Source organism: Neolamprologus multifasciatus, chromosome 9 (assembly GCF_963576455.1).
Source record: "Neolamprologus multifasciatus chromosome 9, fNeoMul1.2, whole genome shotgun sequence".
Lineage (NCBI taxonomy): Eukaryota > Metazoa > Chordata > Actinopteri > Cichliformes > Cichlidae > Neolamprologus > Neolamprologus multifasciatus.
The window spans coordinates 22657627-22676953 of NC_140447.1; the positions used below are offsets into that span (position 1 = coordinate 22657627).

At 43.3% G+C, this 19327-nt stretch overlaps 1 protein-coding gene across 23 annotated transcripts in view; it reads left to right on the forward strand.

The window, feature by feature from the left end:
* scrib (scribble planar cell polarity protein) overlaps positions 1-17421 on the forward strand; it is a 78880-nt gene extending 61459 nt beyond the window's left edge. For 8 of the 23 annotated variants that reach the window (XM_085172130.1, XM_085172134.1, XM_085172144.1 and 5 more), the window contains 17 exons: positions 119-190; positions 343-396; positions 861-914; positions 1390-1512; positions 2178-2288; positions 3580-3630; positions 3851-4015; positions 5618-5777; positions 5875-6070; positions 6153-6242; positions 6428-6610; positions 7185-7337; positions 7972-8111; positions 8208-8245; positions 8765-8839; positions 10838-10895; positions 15414-17421. In XM_085172130.1, the coding sequence (XP_085028256.1) occupies positions 119-190; positions 343-396; positions 861-914; positions 1390-1512; positions 2178-2288; positions 3580-3630; positions 3851-4015; positions 5618-5777; positions 5875-6070; positions 6153-6242; positions 6428-6610; positions 7185-7337; positions 7972-8111; positions 8208-8245; positions 8765-8839; positions 10838-10895; positions 15414-15541 (1851 nt within the window). In that variant the 3' untranslated portion in view covers positions 15542-17421. Of the gene's footprint in view, positions 1-118; positions 191-342; positions 397-860; positions 915-1389; positions 1513-2177; positions 2289-3579; positions 3631-3850; positions 4016-5617; positions 5778-5874; positions 6071-6152; positions 6243-6427; positions 6611-7184; positions 7338-7971; positions 8112-8207; positions 8246-8764; positions 8840-10837; positions 10896-11612; positions 11643-15413 lie in introns of all 23 variants that reach the window. The other 15 variants (XM_085172132.1, XM_085172146.1, XM_085172149.1 and 12 more) reach the window with 11 other exon arrangements.
* The last annotated feature ends 1906 nt before the right edge of the window (positions 17422-19327 follow it).

Here is a 19327-nt window from a genome sequence, read left to right on the forward strand (position 1 = left end):
GAGGCGTAACTTCACAGCTGGACTAAACAGTTTTTTGTTTTTGTTTTGTTTTCTGCTCTGTGTTTTCAGTGAAACTGAGCGGCTCTTAAATTTGTGTCCTTACTTTTTGTTTTTCCAGGCGCCTTCCTCTGATTTCACCAGGACGGAAAGCCCAATCAGGGAAGCCCCTTACTCTCCTACTATCCAACCGGTAAGCGGCTCTTAAACCCAGCTCTCTTCTAATATTTATCGCCTGCTCTCATACCAATTTTTTTTAATTTTTTTAAAATCCTTTTTCCATGAGTCACTTGTAGCTCTTTAGAAGGAGGTATTTGACACTTTGACCTCTCCTCCCACCCTTAGCCCAGCCACCACTCCTCCAACAGCTCCCTGTGTGCAGGCAGGGAGACCCGCTTCGTAAGTGGGGCATGTGGCCCATTCAGCGCTGGCCTGGATTTCTTTTTTAGCTCACGCTGCTCTGAGCTCTCTGACAGTAAAACATAACTAGCTGAGTGGTCTGAAAAGCATGTGACTGCTTCTCCGCAGCCAGCTGATTACTCATGGTTTGCCTCATGCAGACTGGAGAAATAGATCTACTGACCAGCTATGGCTTAATATTTTCTCACTGGGTGATCCTTTTTGTTCCCTCCTTGAGCTTTATCAATCTGCGTTGCATATTACGACCACTGTCCCACATTTGGGGATCATATTAGCTCAAGGTAAACTCTGGTAGCTTCGAGATGTCTGAAGAGTGTCTTTATGTGGCCTGGCATCATCCTAAAAAAGCCCCTTAAGTTTACATTTCATTATTTTATTCACTGTGCTGCTGATCCATGCATCTCTGTGTCATTGTCATGGCTTTGTTTTAATTTTCGTTGCAGGCAAATATTCATTACACCTCCACTCCCACTGTCAAGGACAACACCTCATCATCAGTGAGTGTCTCCAGAGCTCAGAAATAGCTGTTTTAGGATGATGCATTTTGCAGTATAAGAGGAGACTCCAGTTTGTGTCAGTTTAACCACATATATGAAGCTATTTATGGTCTTGTATTTGATAGCTTGCTGGTTACTATACAGGTGGGTGCTAAAGTGATGGAATTATTTCCCAGGAACAGTTAAATAAAGTCTAAAATCTATATTTCATACATACAGTCTAGCCAGTATAGTATCGCATGCTAAAGTGCTAAACAGACCCTTAAAGTCTCTTTAGGTGCTCAGAATTGCCACGCCTGAAGTAGCTCTGGAGGAGGCGGAGCTTGATGTTAATTATATTCTATAAAATCTGCAGACATGCTCAGATGTATTTCACTCATCAACTCCACCCACTTTTCATTCATTCTAATTAAACTTCATCAACTCAAGCAACAGTTCACTTATATTTTACTATCAATATTTGTTTTCCTTCCAGACGCGACCAGGTGCCATCCAGCCAGTGGGGCGTGTTCGGCCCAGCAACTCGCCCGCCACACCAGACGGCCACAGCCCCAACCCCTTTCAGCATGGCCCCTCCCCCTTCAACTCCCAGACCTCTGTAAGACCCCTCACCACCACGTAGGGCTGTTCTCTCTCTGCTGTTGGCGTCCATGCCACATGCTGTGACTACACAGCCTAAAAAATAATAATAGTAATAATACTAAAAAAGTGCAGCAGTTACAGGTAATTATGGCACACAAATGAGGTTCCAAAGAAGTTAAAACCAAATCTGAAGTGTTTGAGTGCACAGGGGAGCTGAGTGTGTTCAGCCCTGGGAACACCTTGAGGTTGTAATTATTTGAGCTCTACCTGAAGACTCGACCCAGGATAACTCCTAAAAGTTAACCGCCTTTTGAAACATTCGCTCATTTCATTCTATCGGCAAGTAGCTCAAGTGGATCAGAAAATACTGATGAATCTATGATTTCATCTCACGGCTTCCTGATTGTTTTATAAAATTGCTCATTGACGGGAAAAATCTTCCATTGCTTTGAACTCTCCAAGCCCTACTGTCTGTCTTTTTTGGCATACTCCCTCCTCTCTCACATGAAACCAGCTGCCATGCTCTTCACCTGTTCTCCTCCACAGTCTTCTTCAACGTTGCTGGTTTTTTTCATAGTCTGTCCTCTCCTCCATGTCTCTGTCTGTCTGTCCTCCCCCCCGCCTCCTTTACCATATCGACCTCTCCCACCCTCCCTCCGTGACCCCCTCCCCACGCTGCAGCCTCGCGCCCCCTCCCCCTCCTCGCCCGACGAGTTTCCCATGAATGTCAAGCAGGCATACAAGGCGTTTGCCGCCGTGCCTCGCTCACTGGCAGTGCTGGAGCCGCCGCAGGTAGGCCGTGCTGTCCGGACTCAACCGGGTCACTACAACAACACAAGCATGCTGTGCTGCCTGGTTGGTCTCGTGCTGCATCCTCCTGACTGGAGCAGGCTGCGCTAAGTGAAGCCTGCGCCTTGTTGGGGGGCCCTGTGACGTGCTGTGACGTGTGGAATGCCTTCGTTGCCATCATCTGTCATATTGGTGTTGACTCTCGATCCATCCATCCGTTCATGTGTGGCTCATGTACTAATATTCAGTCACATTTATTTAAAAATATATTACACCCCTGTGCAATATCGCTTAAATGTCAAATGATTAAAAGGTGCATTGTCTCTGTCCTTTAGCAAAGTAGTTTTTCTTCCCTGACTGTTTGCCTCCCTAAGCCTGGTTGTGCTGGAAATTTCTCTCTGTTAAAAGGGAGGTTTTCCTTCCCACTGTCGCCAAACCGCTTGCTCATAGGTGGTCTATGAGCGCCTTATAGGTCATATGATTGTTGGGGTTTTGTCTGTTTTCTTTGTATTATTGGAGGTTCTTCACCTTGCAATATAAAACACCTTGAGGCAACTATTGTTGTGATGTGATGCTATATAAATTAAATTGAAATTAACTGAATAGTTTTTGCCAGTTGTGGTTTGCAAACTAAATTAATATAAATATATATTGTAACATTAATGATGAATTGTACATAGAGAAGGTTTCATTCCCAGCAGGGTGCTTTATAAAGTGCCTCATGGGATGAAGGTCACCCAAACTTGGTCTTCTTGAAAATATGTAGCATAATTAACCTAGCATGCAAACACTAAATGTCAACAAAAGAGCACACATTGAACGCAGTTATAAGGCTGCTGTTCAGTACTCAGTTGAACTGTTAAATGTGCAAATGTACATGATCGTGGGATTTTTATAAAACGTTTTCTGTAGTTGCTGTCTGTATTTAGAAATCGGTTGACACTTATTTGCAAACCTTCACCAGACTTTTTGACTATAGCAATTGTTCTGGAGACATGTGGCATCACCTTGTGATCAAAGTGGACAGCAAGGTTTTTACTTCCTTAAAAATCCCAGGTGTGCTGAGTTCTGTCTCAGCGATCACACTCTACTGTGTTTGTTTTTCATTGTTCATCTTATTAGCAATGTAGTTACACTTTTCAATCATTTGACGTGATATTGCAGGGGGGTGTGCTGACTCCTGTACGTACTGTGTATCTGTTAATCAGTCTGCCTGTCCTCTGTAATCATTTCAGTCCTGAGTGATTTTTGTGTCCTTCACGTTGCTAACACTCATTTCTTGCACTACCAACAGGACCTTTATGGCACAAGGAACAACTTCCAACCAAAGCAACCTTCTCCAGAGGTGAGTAAACATATCGCAGGTGTCTGCTGTACCACGTTGACCAGAAAATAAAGACAGCAATTGTTTCTAGACATTTAGTTTCTAAAAGCCCCCCTCTACAGTTTCATTATATTTGGGTCAATATGGTGTTTAAGAAGTGAGTATTGAAGCTGTAGCTTTGCACATCTGCTCAAAGCGTGCTGCACTGATCATCTGGTGATGACCTGTGTGGCCTTTTCAGCCTGATTTGAACAACGAGGTGTTTGATGACACCGATGGTCGGGAGGGAGCTGGCGAGGGTCTGACCGGCAAGGTCTCCCCTCGGCAACCCCTCTTATCAGACCGTCGTGAGTATATGAGCTTTGCAGCAGTGCCGCGCCGCTCCACGCCTTCCATGGACCTGCAGGTACCCACCGCCTCCAACACAGCTAGAGCATCCCTGTGCTCATGTGCTTGGCTTGACCGGTGGTGGGGTCTGTGCTCCTACAGGTTGGGAGACAACTATGCTACTTCTGTCAGGAATTGGGAGCGTCAGTTATTTGATGTGATGCAGCTTAATGGTGCTGGGTTATATTTTATGGCTGTTCTTTTTTCGTCCTCCTTGGTCTGAGATGCTTTTCTTGCATCTTTAACAACATCTTTTGACCTTCTTGCGAATGTCTCTGCAGCTTCAATTAGTCGGAATTAGTGCTGCGAGGACTTTCTATGTGTAGATGATCCTACAATTAACATCTTTGCGGACACCAGAAGGTTTTTTGTTTTGTTTTCCTTGTGCTTTTGCGTTATCACAGAAAACGAACTCTAACATTTGTTCTGTTCAGCAGTAGGGCAGTGCGATATGACCAAAATCTCATATCCCGATATAAGAATTCTATCGTCCCGATAATGATATAAATCACAAAAATGTAACATTTTCTGTAAATTCTGTGAATCTCGGGCAGCTCGACTTGCGGGAAGTGTTTCCAGCTGCTCGTCATGTAGCTGGAGTCGAGTGTTTTAACCGATGCATGAATCTATACATTTTTGGACATAAGTTGTAACGGCCGCCGTTTTCTTTGTGAGTATTTATTACACGGCGTGCTGCGGGGAAAAGCCTGTTCTAACGTTTGAGTCTAAGGTTTATTTTTTAGCACCTGGCGGCTCTTTTTTAATTCTCCTCCGTAAATAATCTGCTCTTTCACGTGATTCTGTTTATTTTGAAAAGTCTCAACAGGATCTTGAGCTTTATTGTGAAAGGTTTATGTGGAACATAAACAAGCGGACACGCGATGGTGTTACCGTCGTTGTTGCTAACCACAACGCATAAAAGCAGGCCTTTGTCCGTCCGTAGTGTGGTTATATTAAATATAAGAGAAAGAGAGAACTTTAAGAAATTAATATAGCCACTACAGTGACCATCAGAACGATGAAAAAAAAATTGCTGTAAACAGTTTATTTTGCGACTCCACGAAACAAACGATGGCGTAAAATGAAACGATAGACGTTTTTATATCGTCATCCGATATATATCGAACAGCCCTATTCACAGGATAATTTTCCACAAGTTGACAACACTGTTATGATTTTTGAAGCATAAATGCAATTGCAACAACTTAAAGTGCCAACATGGGGTGGAAGGGAACTAAACCACAGCTGCATGGCCTGAATTTCACCACAACCACTAACCTCCTGTGTTCATTGTAATAACTTTAAAAGTCCTTGTCGTCTCACTTAGCCACTTCTCTGTGGGATATTTACTGGGGTGTTGTATATTTTAGAATAAAATCTGTGGAACTGTGACGTTAAACAGACATCTTATTTCAAGCATCTAACCAAAAACCTTTATAGATGAAGAAGGACGAAGGAACCTGATGTGCAACAATGCTGACTCATGCAGACTTCAGCATTCAATCTGCAGTACTATACGAATGTTATTATAATATAATTGCTTTTTCAAAATGCAAGCGCTCTAATTTCAGCATTTATCGCTTCTAATTTTGTTCATTTTGTCCTGATTTTGATGCCACAGAGCCCAGTATTTGGTGGTAAGCACAGCCCAGAGCAGCGCTCTTTCAGGGACAGACAGAAGTACTTTGAGATCGACGTGAAGCAACAGACGCCAGAAAAACCCAAGCCTCGAGTCTCCCTCGTCGGGGAGGATGACCTCAAGAAGATGAGGGAGGAAGAAGGTTTGTTTCCTGAGTGTCCTTCTTAGCCACATGCAGCTCGTATCTAAGGAATGTGTTCAAATCAGTGGAGTGTGTTTACATGATAATCTGTTACCAGAGAGGAAGTTTGAGCAGCGTGCGCGGGAGTACTTACTGGATGATGACGACGAGGATGAGGATGAGGAGGACCTGGCCAAGCAGGTGGCACAGATGAAGGCCACCGGAAAGGTGTTGCTGGATGGAGTGGAGTACAAAGTGGAGCCGGTGTCCACCCCATCGCAGCACTGCTCCACACCGCCAAACTACAGCTCAGGGTGAGAAGCTGTGTTAGACTAATCTATTTTTCTTTACACTTTCTTCCGCACACTGAAGACTAATTGTTCGTTTTGCATGAAGGCCTTCTTCAGTAGATGGCAAGGGAGACTCTCAGAGGAATTCATTGGAGGACAGCTTCAGGCTGGAGCAGAGGCCCAACTCAATGACTGGGTAATTACAACACACAGGACAACATGTTTACTTGCTGTTAGCCACTGATCACACTCCTCGCGTCATCCTCCCAGTGCGGTGGTCAGTTTAAGCTGCAGAATTTTCAATTTCTCCCTCTGATGACTGAGTGGGCTCAGAGTTCAAAGCCTAGAAACCAAACTAACTGCACCCGTCTATCCCGTCAGTCTCGTCCCAGCCTACCCCGGGGAGTCAGCAGCTCCCATCCGAACAGCCAAAGCAGAGCGCAGACACCAAGAGAGACTTCGTATGCAGAGCCCCGAGCTGGCCGTGGCACCTGACAAGGACCTGTCCCCTGCAGAGAAACGAGCCCTGGAAGCCGAGAAGAGAGCAATGTGGAGGGCAGCACGGTAATGCAACCATGCCACACGTTAAGCAAGGATAATAAAATAAGTAGAATGTAATGCTTTCAGGGCTAAACCTCGATTTGTGGATTTATTTCAGCAGTTTTTGAGTAACAGGAGACTTAACTTGGATGGTAACTTTGGAAGACGGCAGCATCCACACGCAAAGAAAAATGCGTACCGAAGGAAACCAAGGATCAGACCAGACTTTTATAGTTGCAAATTCTTTAGGGTTAGAGACACTTCTGTCCCACGTTTCCTGTTACAGTTTGTCAAGCTAGTAAATAAAAGGCTTCAAGAAGTTACTTTATGTCAAAGCAAACGTAAATTCTCGGTAGATTTAGTTTAGTGACTATCCTGCGTGTGTGGTCTGTCTCTGTCTCACTGTTACTGTGTCTAAAAATTGTCTTATTTATCATTTCTGGCTCTCCTACTTACATTGGTGTTTTACCTTCCATTCTTTGGTTTTCTTCTCTTTGTCTGTGTGCCTTTCTTCCTGTCCTCCACATTCCTCCGTCATCCTGGCGTACACTTTTTTTATTCCACTCCCTCCCTCTCTCTGTGACCTTGTGGGGCACAGGCCCTATGGCCTAGAGGAGGATGTTAGGCAGTATGAGCAGGACCTGGCTAAGAGGCTCTACCAGGCCCGAGTGAGGGCATCTCAGGGCACGGCCGCGGCACCCCAGCCCCCCACTTCCTCCTCTACCTCCTCCTCTGCAGCCTCCCAGCTCAGGTCTGCTCCTCGGCCCCGGCCGCCAGGGCCAGATGCACGGCATCGTGGGGTTGTGCTGGGGTGCTTTGATATTTGGGGTACTTTGCTAGAGGCCGAGTTCGGAAAGGTCCAAGCAAGCACTCGCAGCAACACTGACAGTGCTTCCGCTGCCTTTCCAGTGCCGTACTGCTTCTGCACGTCTCTGCTGTTTCCCATCTCCAGCTCCTTTTGGTTCCTGCCTCTCTTTTCTTTTCTCTGTCTTGTCTTCCACCCTCGTTCTGCAGAACTCTTTGTTTTCATTTGTGCCTTGCTGTTCTTTTTGTACTGTTACTAACACGTGATCCGCAGTAAGTACGCAAGCTTTCTGTGAGCTGAGGGTACGCCTACTAGCAGTAGGTGGTCCCTTTTCCTGGAGTGCATCCTTAATTTTTGCTTTGAAATTACATTTATTTTATTTTATTTTTTTAATCCCAGCAAACCAGGACAAGGAACACCCCAAAAATAGCAGTGATTGGCCTGCACCCACCCGTAGTGGTGTGCATATGTGTGTGTGAGAGAGAGACGGTGTCAGTTTTTTGTCTCCCTATTTCTGTAAACGTTGGACTTTATTGAATGCCTTTGAATATTTTTTTGATTGTGGTCATTCCTCCTGCAGAATGAAGTCTCTGGAGCAGGATGCACTGAAGGCTCAGATGGTCATCGCCAAGTCTCGGGACGGGAAGAAACGTGGGACACTAGATCAACTGACAGAGTCACCCTCGCCTGCACCAACACCCTCTCCCACTCCTATGGAGGGTAAGAAGCTGCTGCTAAAGGAAACTTTTCACCTAAAAAGCTCATTTTCCACCTTTTTTTCTACCTGCTTAAGTACATTTTTTGTCTGTTTGGCAGAGCTCAGTCCTCGAGGATTAACCTCGCCCGGCAGGCTGGTAAGATTTAATCCTGAATTTCAGTTTCTTATTGACTGATTTAATTGTTGTTTTTTTCCCCCACTTGCTAGTTTGTACTGCCTTGGAGAGCTTGAGTCATCATAATATTTTTAAAAAAAAAAAGCTGTAACACTTACTTTACAGTGTGATTTAATTGAATAAAGGAAATCGTCAGGCTCGTTTGTTCACAAGCTGGAAGAGGTACATTTGCATCAAAATACATTGACATGAATCCACCATCTTGCTCATTGCCACTCTATCCAATCAGAGCTGAAAACACACACACTGCTCTCCCATCAATGCCACAGCTGGCTGTTTAAATCACCCATTTGCCTCTCTGCCCTCCACTCTCCCTCTTCCATTTTATTCTGTCTTTTCCTCTTATTCCCTGAATTTTTCCCCTCTTCCGCTGTGTTTTCTCCTTTCTATACTTTGTCCCACTTCCTCCATTTTCCTCTCTTTTGTTTCCCTTATTTCCCCTCTTCTCCCTCTGCTCATTCCTGTTTGCTATCCTTCTAGTCCGTGTCAACAAAGAAGTTTGACTACCGACAGTTTGCTGCCATTCCTTCTTCCAAACCCGTATACGACATCCAGGTATTGGCTGCATGCCGATCTCCGGGGGCATCAAGCCTCCTCCTCCTCCCTCCCTCCCTTCCCTGGCTTTCCCGTGCTGCCTCTTCCCTCTAGTTTCTGTTAATCAGGAGGCCTCCCTGTGACTGCAGTCGAGGTTGTCGCTCAGTCATCGATCCGTGCTCTCTCTCCTATTTGTGGTGTGGCTCACTAACTCTCACCTGCACAATGAAGGCGGACTTTTAATCTAAATAACAGCACACCACATCAGCCTCCCTCCCTCCCTTCCTGCCTCACACCTGTGACTCACAAATGTAACAGCATCTTTAGCTGTATCCATTCACATCTATCTATCTCGCAGCCAACTAATCGGTCGCAAACATTAACGCTCAGCAGCTGCTGGGATGCAGACAGGTCTTTGATCCCACTAACCTGGGTGGAAAACTCTGCATCTTATTCACTCTCACACTCACTGCCATCAGTTGTCTTGTTCCACGCATGGGTTGAACGTCATGCAGAAGAATGACATGTCCTTCTTGACATTTCCTCTCATCTGCGCTCATCTCATCTCATCCACTGATCTTCTGTGCTCTCAAGAGGATAACGGTTCCGTTTGTATCCGTCTGTTTGGGGAAGAGTTAATTTCCTCCCGTGTGGAGGAAGAGAAGGGAGAAGCAGGGGAATCTTGGTGTAGAGGTGGAGCAGCAGCGCTTGTTTGCAAGTGGTCGTTTATTTCTGAGTCGAATATCCGTCGTCTGTGACACCGCTATCTGGGATTCTGGGATATTTATGGATATTACAAAAATTTTCAGCTTGTTTGTTTCCTGCACGGTCGTTTAAGCCTTCGGGGGTTTCCAAACCTATCTTCAATCTTCACAGAGAACAAATTATTTGCAGTTGTAGTTATTCCTTGACTTTATAGTGGCTGTGAACTGAACCCTCCACTGCAGTATATAATATATATATATACTTAATATAAGGCAAATTCCAATTTTGAAGTGTCAGGCAATGATTTTTACCTTTTTTGAAACAAGATGTCACAGATGAGGGTTGGATCTGACAGGCCTATGCTCCCCACGTGCATCAGTGAGACTTTGCTGCCCACAACCTTGCAGACCGGGAACACCCGACAATAGCTGCAGTTTTAGAGATCCTCTGACCCAGTCGGTTAGCCAGCAAAATTTTGTCCTTTCAAACTCACTCAAATCCTTACATTTGCCCATCTTTCCTGCTTCTGTATCATAATATTATCTCTGATCAGTGTCTTCGATCCCTGCAGACAAATTCAGTAGCTTTTAAAATGAAATTTACATGAGGTCTACGTCGCAGCTGTATTTAATTTAAGCGTGTTATCCGGCCCCTGAACAGAAGAATGCGTTGTACACTGATTGGTTGAGTCCCCCGCCTCCTAAAGTGGAGGGGAGATATAAAGGGAAGCCTTCACAGCTCGTATCATGGAATAACTCCAACCACAGCTAAGTCTGTGTTTGTGCATCATCTGAAAAACGTCTGAGCCTGTCATGTGTGTCGGCTTCAGTTGAGTGACACATTTAATTCTTTGTGTAGAGTAAATAAATAGATAAATCACTTCCAAGCATGATCAATTTAATTCAAATTAAGCAACAGATGACTCCTTACAGTTCTGCTTGTTTTTTTTCTTTGTTTTTCCCCCGTTGTGAATCGATGCATTAGTGCTGTTTCTCTGTTTGTCCTCTCTTTTGTGGGTGTGTCCACCTGACACAAGAAACCTCGACGCCAATGACTTAATCGACGCCCTCTTCTGTAACACGCCCGTTTCTCCTGGGGGGAGTAGTTGAGTAGATGTTCTCTGGCTTTGTGGCTCTGACAGATTAGGAGCTTCAGTGCTGCCTGCTAAACTGCAGAGAGCAGCTGACATGTTTCCTGACAGTCTCCTACCTTGCCAGCCCCACTACTCACCTGGTGAAGGCTTCCCCTGGGCTACAGGCTATTAAACCCCAGAGTCAGTCCCTGTTAATAAGAGTCTCTTTTTATTTCTTTCAGTCCCCAGACACAACTGACACAGACTTAAAGTTCATCGATGACGGCTCCAGTAACCCAGGTACGTGGTGCTGATTGTTGCGCCCTGAACTGTACCAGAAACCTCATTTATTTGTATGCACGGGCTTCTTCCTGTTTCTGACTTTCCAAATAAAAGTCCTTGACACAGAGGGCGACTACTGTAGTAGCGGGAATTCTTGCTGATAAACAATGGAAAAAAAGAGCTTATGTCAAAAAAAAATTGGCAGATAACAAGATTTTAAAAAGTCTTGTGTTTGGATTTACTTCTAAGAAGAAAACTAAAATTTTAGAAAAATAACTTCAAATAAGTAAAAATATTGAGACAATAACGCCAAACTTTTACTTGTGAAACACAAAATGATTGTTTTCAGTGTCAGAAACAAGCTGCCTTACCAGTGTATTGAAAAGAGTGAGCCACAGTAAGAAATCAGCTGTAAGATAAAAGCAGACTTCTTTGAGCTATCAAGTAAAATATATAGTTTTTATTTCTGTATAACAAAGATATTGATGTGACCGTAATATTCTGTCGTCACACAGTCATTTTAATCCAACACCGCCAAGAAAACGTGGCAGGAAACTTCTCACATGTGTAGAACAAATAATGGTTTCTGGTACAGATGGAGTATACACTCCTGCTTTTATTTTATTTTATTTTATTTTTTGGTTTCACTTAAAAATAAAAATAAAAAAAGCTTCACAAACAGGTGAAGTGATAGGAAAAGTTGTAGCTCAACCTCTTCTATCCCCTTTGATTCAGGTGCCTACCTGGGATAAGCGGCTCCTATTGGTAGGATCCTGTGTGCATGTGTTTGTCGCTCTGTGTGTGTGTGTGTGTGCGAGGAGCGTTTGTCGGGGTGTGTGTCGGGTTGTACATTTACACTCTAACCTGCTGTTTGTGTGGCACAGTTGGGGGTTTGGGTATAAGATGGGTGTGTCCACCTGGGTGTGCTTTGCCATCTGCTCCCCACCAGACAGGAAGCAGCTACTGATTCAAAGGGACGTTTTATGTGTAAAGGATCAGTTTAACCACAGTCCTTTGATTTGTGCATGGATTTGTTTTAAATATAAAGACGTGCACCAGAGAAACCACATGTGTGCGCTAAAATCTAATCAGAAACTTATTCGCTTTATTTTGAAAGCATGATTTGCTTATTAAAACTGGGTAAGTACATTTGTGGTCAGAAGTTTACGGTCATCATGGTCATGAGTGTCTTGGTAATTTAGGTTTATAATTATTTCTTTGAACTGTTTTTTTTTTCTGGGGTGGAATGATTGCATCTATCTTTAATCACTTTTAAAAAACAAGAACCGGGTGCATAAGTTTGACTTTATTTTGCCTTTTTTCTAGTCCACACAGGGTGAAATGTATACATAGATAGAATATAACCACTAATATTTGGTTAAATGTCCCTTATTTGACCACTCTTTGAATTGTTTGGTAAATTGGTTTGTTTCTGGCTTTAACCTGGCTTTAAAAGCAGGATTGCGGTCAGGTCTTTGGGTAGGCCAGTGGTGTCCAAACCCAGGCCTCGGGGCCGGTGTCCTGCAGGTTTTAGATGTGTCCTTAACAGTGTTGGGACTAACGCGTTATTAAGTAACGCGTTACAGTAACTACGTTATTATTGTGGTAACGCGCACGGTAACTAGTTATTATGCCAAAACCAGGAACGCGTTACTCGTTACTGGGATTTAGATAGGCTCGTTATTCGTTACTTCGTGTGGTGGCTATCGCGGAGCTTCCACAGATTCAATAACATTAGCAAGTGGTGGAAGCCAGCAGGTGGATGAAGGAAAAGGGAGGCAAGAGGAGAGACCCGAAGCGGCCGCTGGTCCGAGAGTGTCAGGTGAACTGAACTTCAGGTAAGAAGTTATGACCTGCAGTCCATCTGGGTCAGATATGAACCAGGTTTAGGTGGAGTTTATTTTCGTTATGCTGACTTTTTCGTACTGCGTGCTAGCTAGCATGACGGAGTTTCTATACAGCTGGGTGGGTGCTATGAAGTTAATGATGTTGAACTTTATTTTGTTCATAAGGTTAATTATTAGAGTTGCCAGCCGTCCTGTAAAAAACTGAATCGTCTCGTATTCAGAGAAAATATTACGCGTTTCGTATTGAGGTGAAAAGGAACACAGTTTGTCCCGTACTTCAGCTACAATGAAAAAGACACAAAGCTGAAGCTGCACAGCTGCCTCTTCTTCTCTCATCCTCTCACCCTCTCTCTCCTGCTTCTACTTCAATCATGAAACTGATCAATGATCAGCTGATCGGCTTTTCTCTCTTGTTTATTTATCGCCCACTTTGCGCCAGAAAGAGGAAACCAGCGGATGTCGCGTTTAAACAACAGCAGCACGTTTAAGCTTGATCAGCTGTTGTTAGAATTTATTTAATATTAATTAAGTATCAGCTGATGTTTGCTGGAGCCACAGCTGTAAACCTGCTGGTCATGATATCGGTTTGAATATGTGGTGAGAGGGAAACATGAAGATGAAACCAGGAGATGACAGCTGGTAACTGTGCAGGGGCGGGTCTAGCAAAGTATTGCCAGGGTTCCATGTAGGGCATTAAAAGGGAAAGGGGGGCACAAGGAAATACTTTTCTTATTCTCATTTAAAATGTATCACTTTTAAAAAAATAATTATCTGAGTCTTACAACAAACGATTGATAGATTGATACATATATACCATCAGAACAGTGTACATCACTGTCACAACAGTGTTTATTTTCATTCAAAGGCTTTATGATTTTTCCTATAATGGCGGCCGGTCTCTAGTCAAAATGCCCGGGACGACTTTTTTGTCCCAGTCCAGCCCTGTATGCAGCTCATCTGCAGTCTGGAGTTACCTACATCTTCCTATTCAGAAGGCAGAATTTCCGAGTTCTGAGTACAATCGAAAACACCATGACTGCAGTTTTTGTGTTGGATGTAAAAAGCAGGCTAGGATAGAATCAGGCGTGGGATTTCTCTCGTGGAAATGTGCACATTATTTTTTCCTTTCTATTGGTAGGTGGCACAGTGCACTTGTGGCAAGTAAGCAAGCTAGAAGACTGACATCCTTGCTGGGTATCCAGTTACGGAAGCAACACATTAACAAGAGAATTCTGAGTAAAACCAAAGTTACTTTCCCCAGTAACTAGTTACTCTGAAAGTAACTAGTTACTTGAAGTAACTGAGTTACTTTTGATAGAAGTAACTAGTAATGTAACTAAGTTACTAATTTAAAGTAACTTACCCAACACTGGTCCTTAATTCATCACAGCTGATTTAAATGGCTAAATTACCTCCTCAACATGTCTTAAAGTTCTCCAGAGGCCTGGTAATGAAATACTCATTTGATTCAGGTGTGTAGACCCAGGGTGAGATCTAAAACCTGCAGGACACTGTCCCTCGAGGCCTGGAGTTGGCCGAGCCTGGGTTAGGCCGTTTCAAGAAATTTAATGTTAGCTGCCTTTATCCACTCCTAAATCAGTTGTGGATTGGGATCATTGTCCTGCTGGAATATCCAAGTTTTAGTACCACCAGTAGCAAAACAGCCCCAGAGCATAATGCTACCACCAGTAGCAAAACAGCCCCAGAGCATAATGCTACCACCACCGTACTCGACGGCTGAAAACTGCACATTTACTCCTCCAATTGTGCCTCTTATTATTGTGGACAAATAGCTCACTCTTTGTCTCGACTGGCCATCAAAATTTTCTCCAGAAGGCATTTGGTTTGTCCAAGAGGGCAACTCCACATTTGCGTCGAGTGTGAAGGTGTTGATTTTGGAGCAGGGGCTTCTTTCACGGTCGGCACCCACTCGGTCCATGACGATTTAAAACCGGCTTCACTGTGGACACTGGTGCTGGTTTGGGTCTCCAGTGTTCCTAGTATGTGTCAATCCAATGAGTGCTGTCAAACAAGCTTTTTATTCTGCAAAGAGAAACTACCAGCAGCACTTAGTCATGATCACTAACTAGAAGTTACCCTGCCTTGTCAATTTAAAAGACTAATTGTTGGACCTATACGATCATTCCACCGTGCAAAAAAAGAAGTTCAAAGAAACCACCTGAAACTACTACGACATTTACGCCCACGATGAGTGTACGTAAACATCTCACCACAACTGTGTTCATTGCTTTTATCCTCCTGCTCAGCTGGCTCAGCAAAGCTTTGGCCTACCTCTTTGCCCTGCAGATGCACACATGTAAAAACTCAGCTACATGATGGTTATGTGCTTCCTTTGTTTCTTTGTTTTTTAATTTACATGATCAGCAGGACCAGTCACTATAGTAGAGAAGTGAAAGGATGTTTAAAACAAGGACTTGACAGTGAAAACACTTACGAAATACTGAAGTCATTGGTTTGAGTTTAGCACAGAAACTGGACGCATCTGTTTCCTGCTTGTTTCCAGCTGCTGCTCTAAATGTGGGGTGTCTCTCGCAGGGTCACGGGATTCACAGGGATCTTCTGTCCTGTCGCTCTGATCTTTTCTGCAGCAGATACTGTCACAAGAAAAGATGAGAAATTGCAGCAGCTCAAATGCATTTTCTCTCTTTTTTCTTTTTTCCCCTCCCAGGAACCCCCGCAAGCCCCGACGTCACCCCGCTGCCTGCCACCTCCGCCCTGGAGGAGATGGCTCTGTACAGCAACAAGCGCAAACTGAGGCAGGGCCGTCGCAGCCTGGAAACCGCTGTGCCCACATAACACCTCACCAACTGAAGAAAAACCCTGCGGACGTCACGCAAACATACACAACTTTACAAACACTGTGGAGCACTGGCCTCAGAGGGGCATGCGTCCACAGGAGGTGCAGATTCACCAAACACTACACATGCTGTCAGTAGAGCGAGATTTACTCTGCCGTATGTAACCACTGTAAAGTCTACGACGCTGATAGTTGCCACACAGACACTTAGAGCCCGCGTGCCAGTCTTGCCTTTCCAGTCTGAGGGCCAGTTGCTCAACGGCCCCTCAGCGGCAAGAAAGCGCTAGCGTTGTTAGCTAGGGTTGCTACTTATTTTTTTATTTCTTTCCATTTAGCATTCAGTTTGCCTCGTAGAATCAGATCTATTTTAACTAGAGATCAAAGCTTTTAGGGTTTTTTTTAAATTTTAATTTCTAAGCCTTCAGTGATTTTTGATGCTTTTAAACAAAACATACTGGAAGACAAACGCAGAAAAGAAATGGGTCATAGCTATACTAACTTCTTGAGAGACATTCATAGGCTTTCAGTGTTTTCTTCGGCCGACAGGAGTGTGTATGTGTATATATACACATACACATATATATATATATTAAACGAGTAGGGAACATCCTGCTACCTTCACTGTCACAAAATGTGGTGAGCTTTTGTTTTTTATTTTTAAAAAGAGTACATATCATTTTTGCACTGCCACTGGTCCGCCTTTTAAAGAATTATTCCTTCACCCTATCCCGGCCTGGAGGCCAGCTGATAATGCGACTCGCTATCTGTTAATGAGTCACAAAATCACAGCTTTCAGCCCACTATTTGCATATCACTTCATTTTATCTTCGCTTTTAACTCATCAGTTTTGTTTGAGACAGCCATATTTACAAATTCAATTGCCTAAGTTGTTTCAAATCCACTTCACGGGGCCTTTAGCAATGTCACATTCCTCTGTAGAGAGTATGACTGACTACAATGGAGGAAGCAGCATGGAGCAGGCAGTTTGGGAGCATGCGTTTTGGCATCATTTTAATATTAATGGTACTTATCCTGCCCTGTTAAGGGTAATAGTTGTTTGTTTTTTTAAATCAATGTGAATCACCACTTTCCTTGCGTTATGAGGTTTGCCACAGTGATGTGAAGGTAGCAGGTGTGTGTTTTTGTTGTTTTTATTTTTTTGTTGTTTGTTTTTTTTTCTGTCTATGGTTAATTTAAATCTGACGCCACTGAAAATCATTTATCGTGTGAATAATGTACAAATACTGAGAGGAAAAGCAAAATTTGGGGTGTGAAACTGAGCCAGTCTTGGACCTACACTAAACACGTGGACTGCTGATGCATCTAGGTTCAGGCAGGCTTGGCGCTGGGATGCTCTCTGCATGTATATTGGTTTGCTAATGGGAGAGGCCTGAGAGGCAGAACCAGTTAGTCCCTCTCAAGACATTGATCTCACTCAGACTCTTCAGCTTACAGCTCGACACAGTGTCAGTGACGGGTATTTCTGCAGAATCACAGCATCGTAGCATTTTGTGTTAATTTAATGTAGTGTCTTCTAATTAAAGCTTTCCGTGTTGCTCTCACCGACTGAAATTCAGTTTGATAACATTCGCAACAGCTAATATCTTTTAAAAAAAATCTTTTAGTAGATGATAAAACTTTTTTTCCAGAAGGGGTTCACTACATTTTTGATGCAGTGTTTCGAGTTTCTGTGTTTAATTCTTTTCGTCTTGAGTTCTCTTCGGGGGCTTTTACTTGCCAATAGGCTGGAGGGGAAAAGGGTCACATGTCCTAGGGTTGAGGGTTATAGCTCATACAAGACTGTAACTAGTGAATTTGTACAACCAAAGAAGTCTATTTTGTGGTTCAGGAATAATAAATTTTACTTTCCATGTAAAAAGCTGACTGACTCTGTCGTGTGTTGTGTGCTGGGTTAACATACAAGAAGAACAAAGAACAGGCAAGAGGCTGCAAGACACTAAAATGTGTAATGATGTTAGGAAAACATATAAGTAGAGGGCACGGCTTGTGAGAGATAATGGCCCAATTTTCAGCTTTATTTATATATCACCAAACTACAACAGCAGTGACCTCAAGGTGCTTTATATTGTAAGCTAAAGACCTTCCAATAATCCAGAGAAAACCTTAAAAATCAAACGCTCCCCTATGACCAAACAACTGGTGATAACGTGAAGAAAAAACTCCCTTTTAACAGGAAGACACCTCTGGCAGAACCTGGCTCAGGGAGGAGCTATCTACCATGACCAGCTGGGGTGATGGGAGGAAGACGGGATAAAGATGGCTGTGGCAGACAGCTAGAGATTAATAATAACTAATGATAAAATCAGTGGTGTAGTTAGTGAAGAAGAAACAGTGCATGATGGGAAGTCCCCTAGACCTATTGCATCATAACTAAGGGACGATTTAGGGTCACCTGATCCAGTCCTAACTATATGCTTTATCTGAAAGGAAAGTCTTGAGTCTAATCTTAAAAGTAGAGGGTGTCTGACTCCCTAATCCGAACTGGGAGCTGGGCCCACAGAAGAAAGGACTGAAAGCTCAGCGTCCCATTCTACTTTTAAAAACTCTACGAACTACAAGTAAACCAGCAGCCTGAGAGCGAAGTGCTCTGCTGGGGTGATACGGGACTATAAGGCCTATAAGATGAGATGGGGCCTGATTATTTAACACCTTGTATGTGATTAGAGGGATTTTACATTTACTTTGGGATTTAACAGGGAGCTGATGAAGAGAAATACGGTAAGTGTGCTTATTTGCACAGAACTGGCAGATGGATGCTGCCTGCCGAACAGTCTTGTGAAAGCTTGCAAAGAGTGCAGTAATGTTAATGGGTTCATATCACTAACTATATGAAAAAAATGACTAAAGGCTGCAAGTTTAGCTCGCCCAGTTGAGCAGGTGACCATTAACCACATGGCTCAATGCAGAGACCAGGTGTCAAGTCTGACCATGGGCCCTTTGCTGTGTCTCTCTTCCTGCAAATGCTTTTTTTGTGTCTATTTGTCACTCTTCTGTCTAAAGATGGACATGTGTATAATTGACACTGTTCCTGGATGAAGAGCAGTCTGGCTGTCAGATGGATGCAGATCCAGAGTTCAGGTCTCTGGAGAAGACATCAGAGTCTAGCTCCACTTTACTCAAGTTTATCATTAGGCTAGCTTACACGAACAGATCATATCAAGTTAAATATCAATTTTCATGTTATTTGAAAACATAAATGCCTGGTTGAGCCTCCTGTGGTGGGTTAAAGGGAAGAACAAATTCCCCAGTGATGAAATCTCTCTCAAATCAGTATTACAAGACAAAGAATCATTCATTGTTGCTTTATTAATGTTTCATTATAAGCTGATTTTTTTTTTAATCTTTTAGCATTTTTAATGTAATTTGAATTTTAGTTTCCAGACCTGAATCTTCAGTTTTTATTGTAATCCAGCTGTGACTGTAACAATGCATTTAAGTGCATTTTTCTGTGTTTGATATAAAGTTGCTATCACTTTTTTCTTCTCTTTAAACTCTACTTCCAATCCTGTTAGTCCTAGTTTTGCACATGAAAAATGTTAAATACAAGTAATTCAATAATTATAATTTTCAGTTGTTCTGTGGGAGAGGTTAGCTTTTTGATTATTTGCAGGAATAATCAACCATGTGATTGCAAACACTGGTACGAGTTTTCTTAGTGCACCCTCCTCTTACTTCAGGTGCCAAACCAAAGCAGTGAAAATGCTGTTGAGCAAGTAGGTGGACTAAAATTTCAGAAGGCAAACTAATGATTAATATATGTCGGA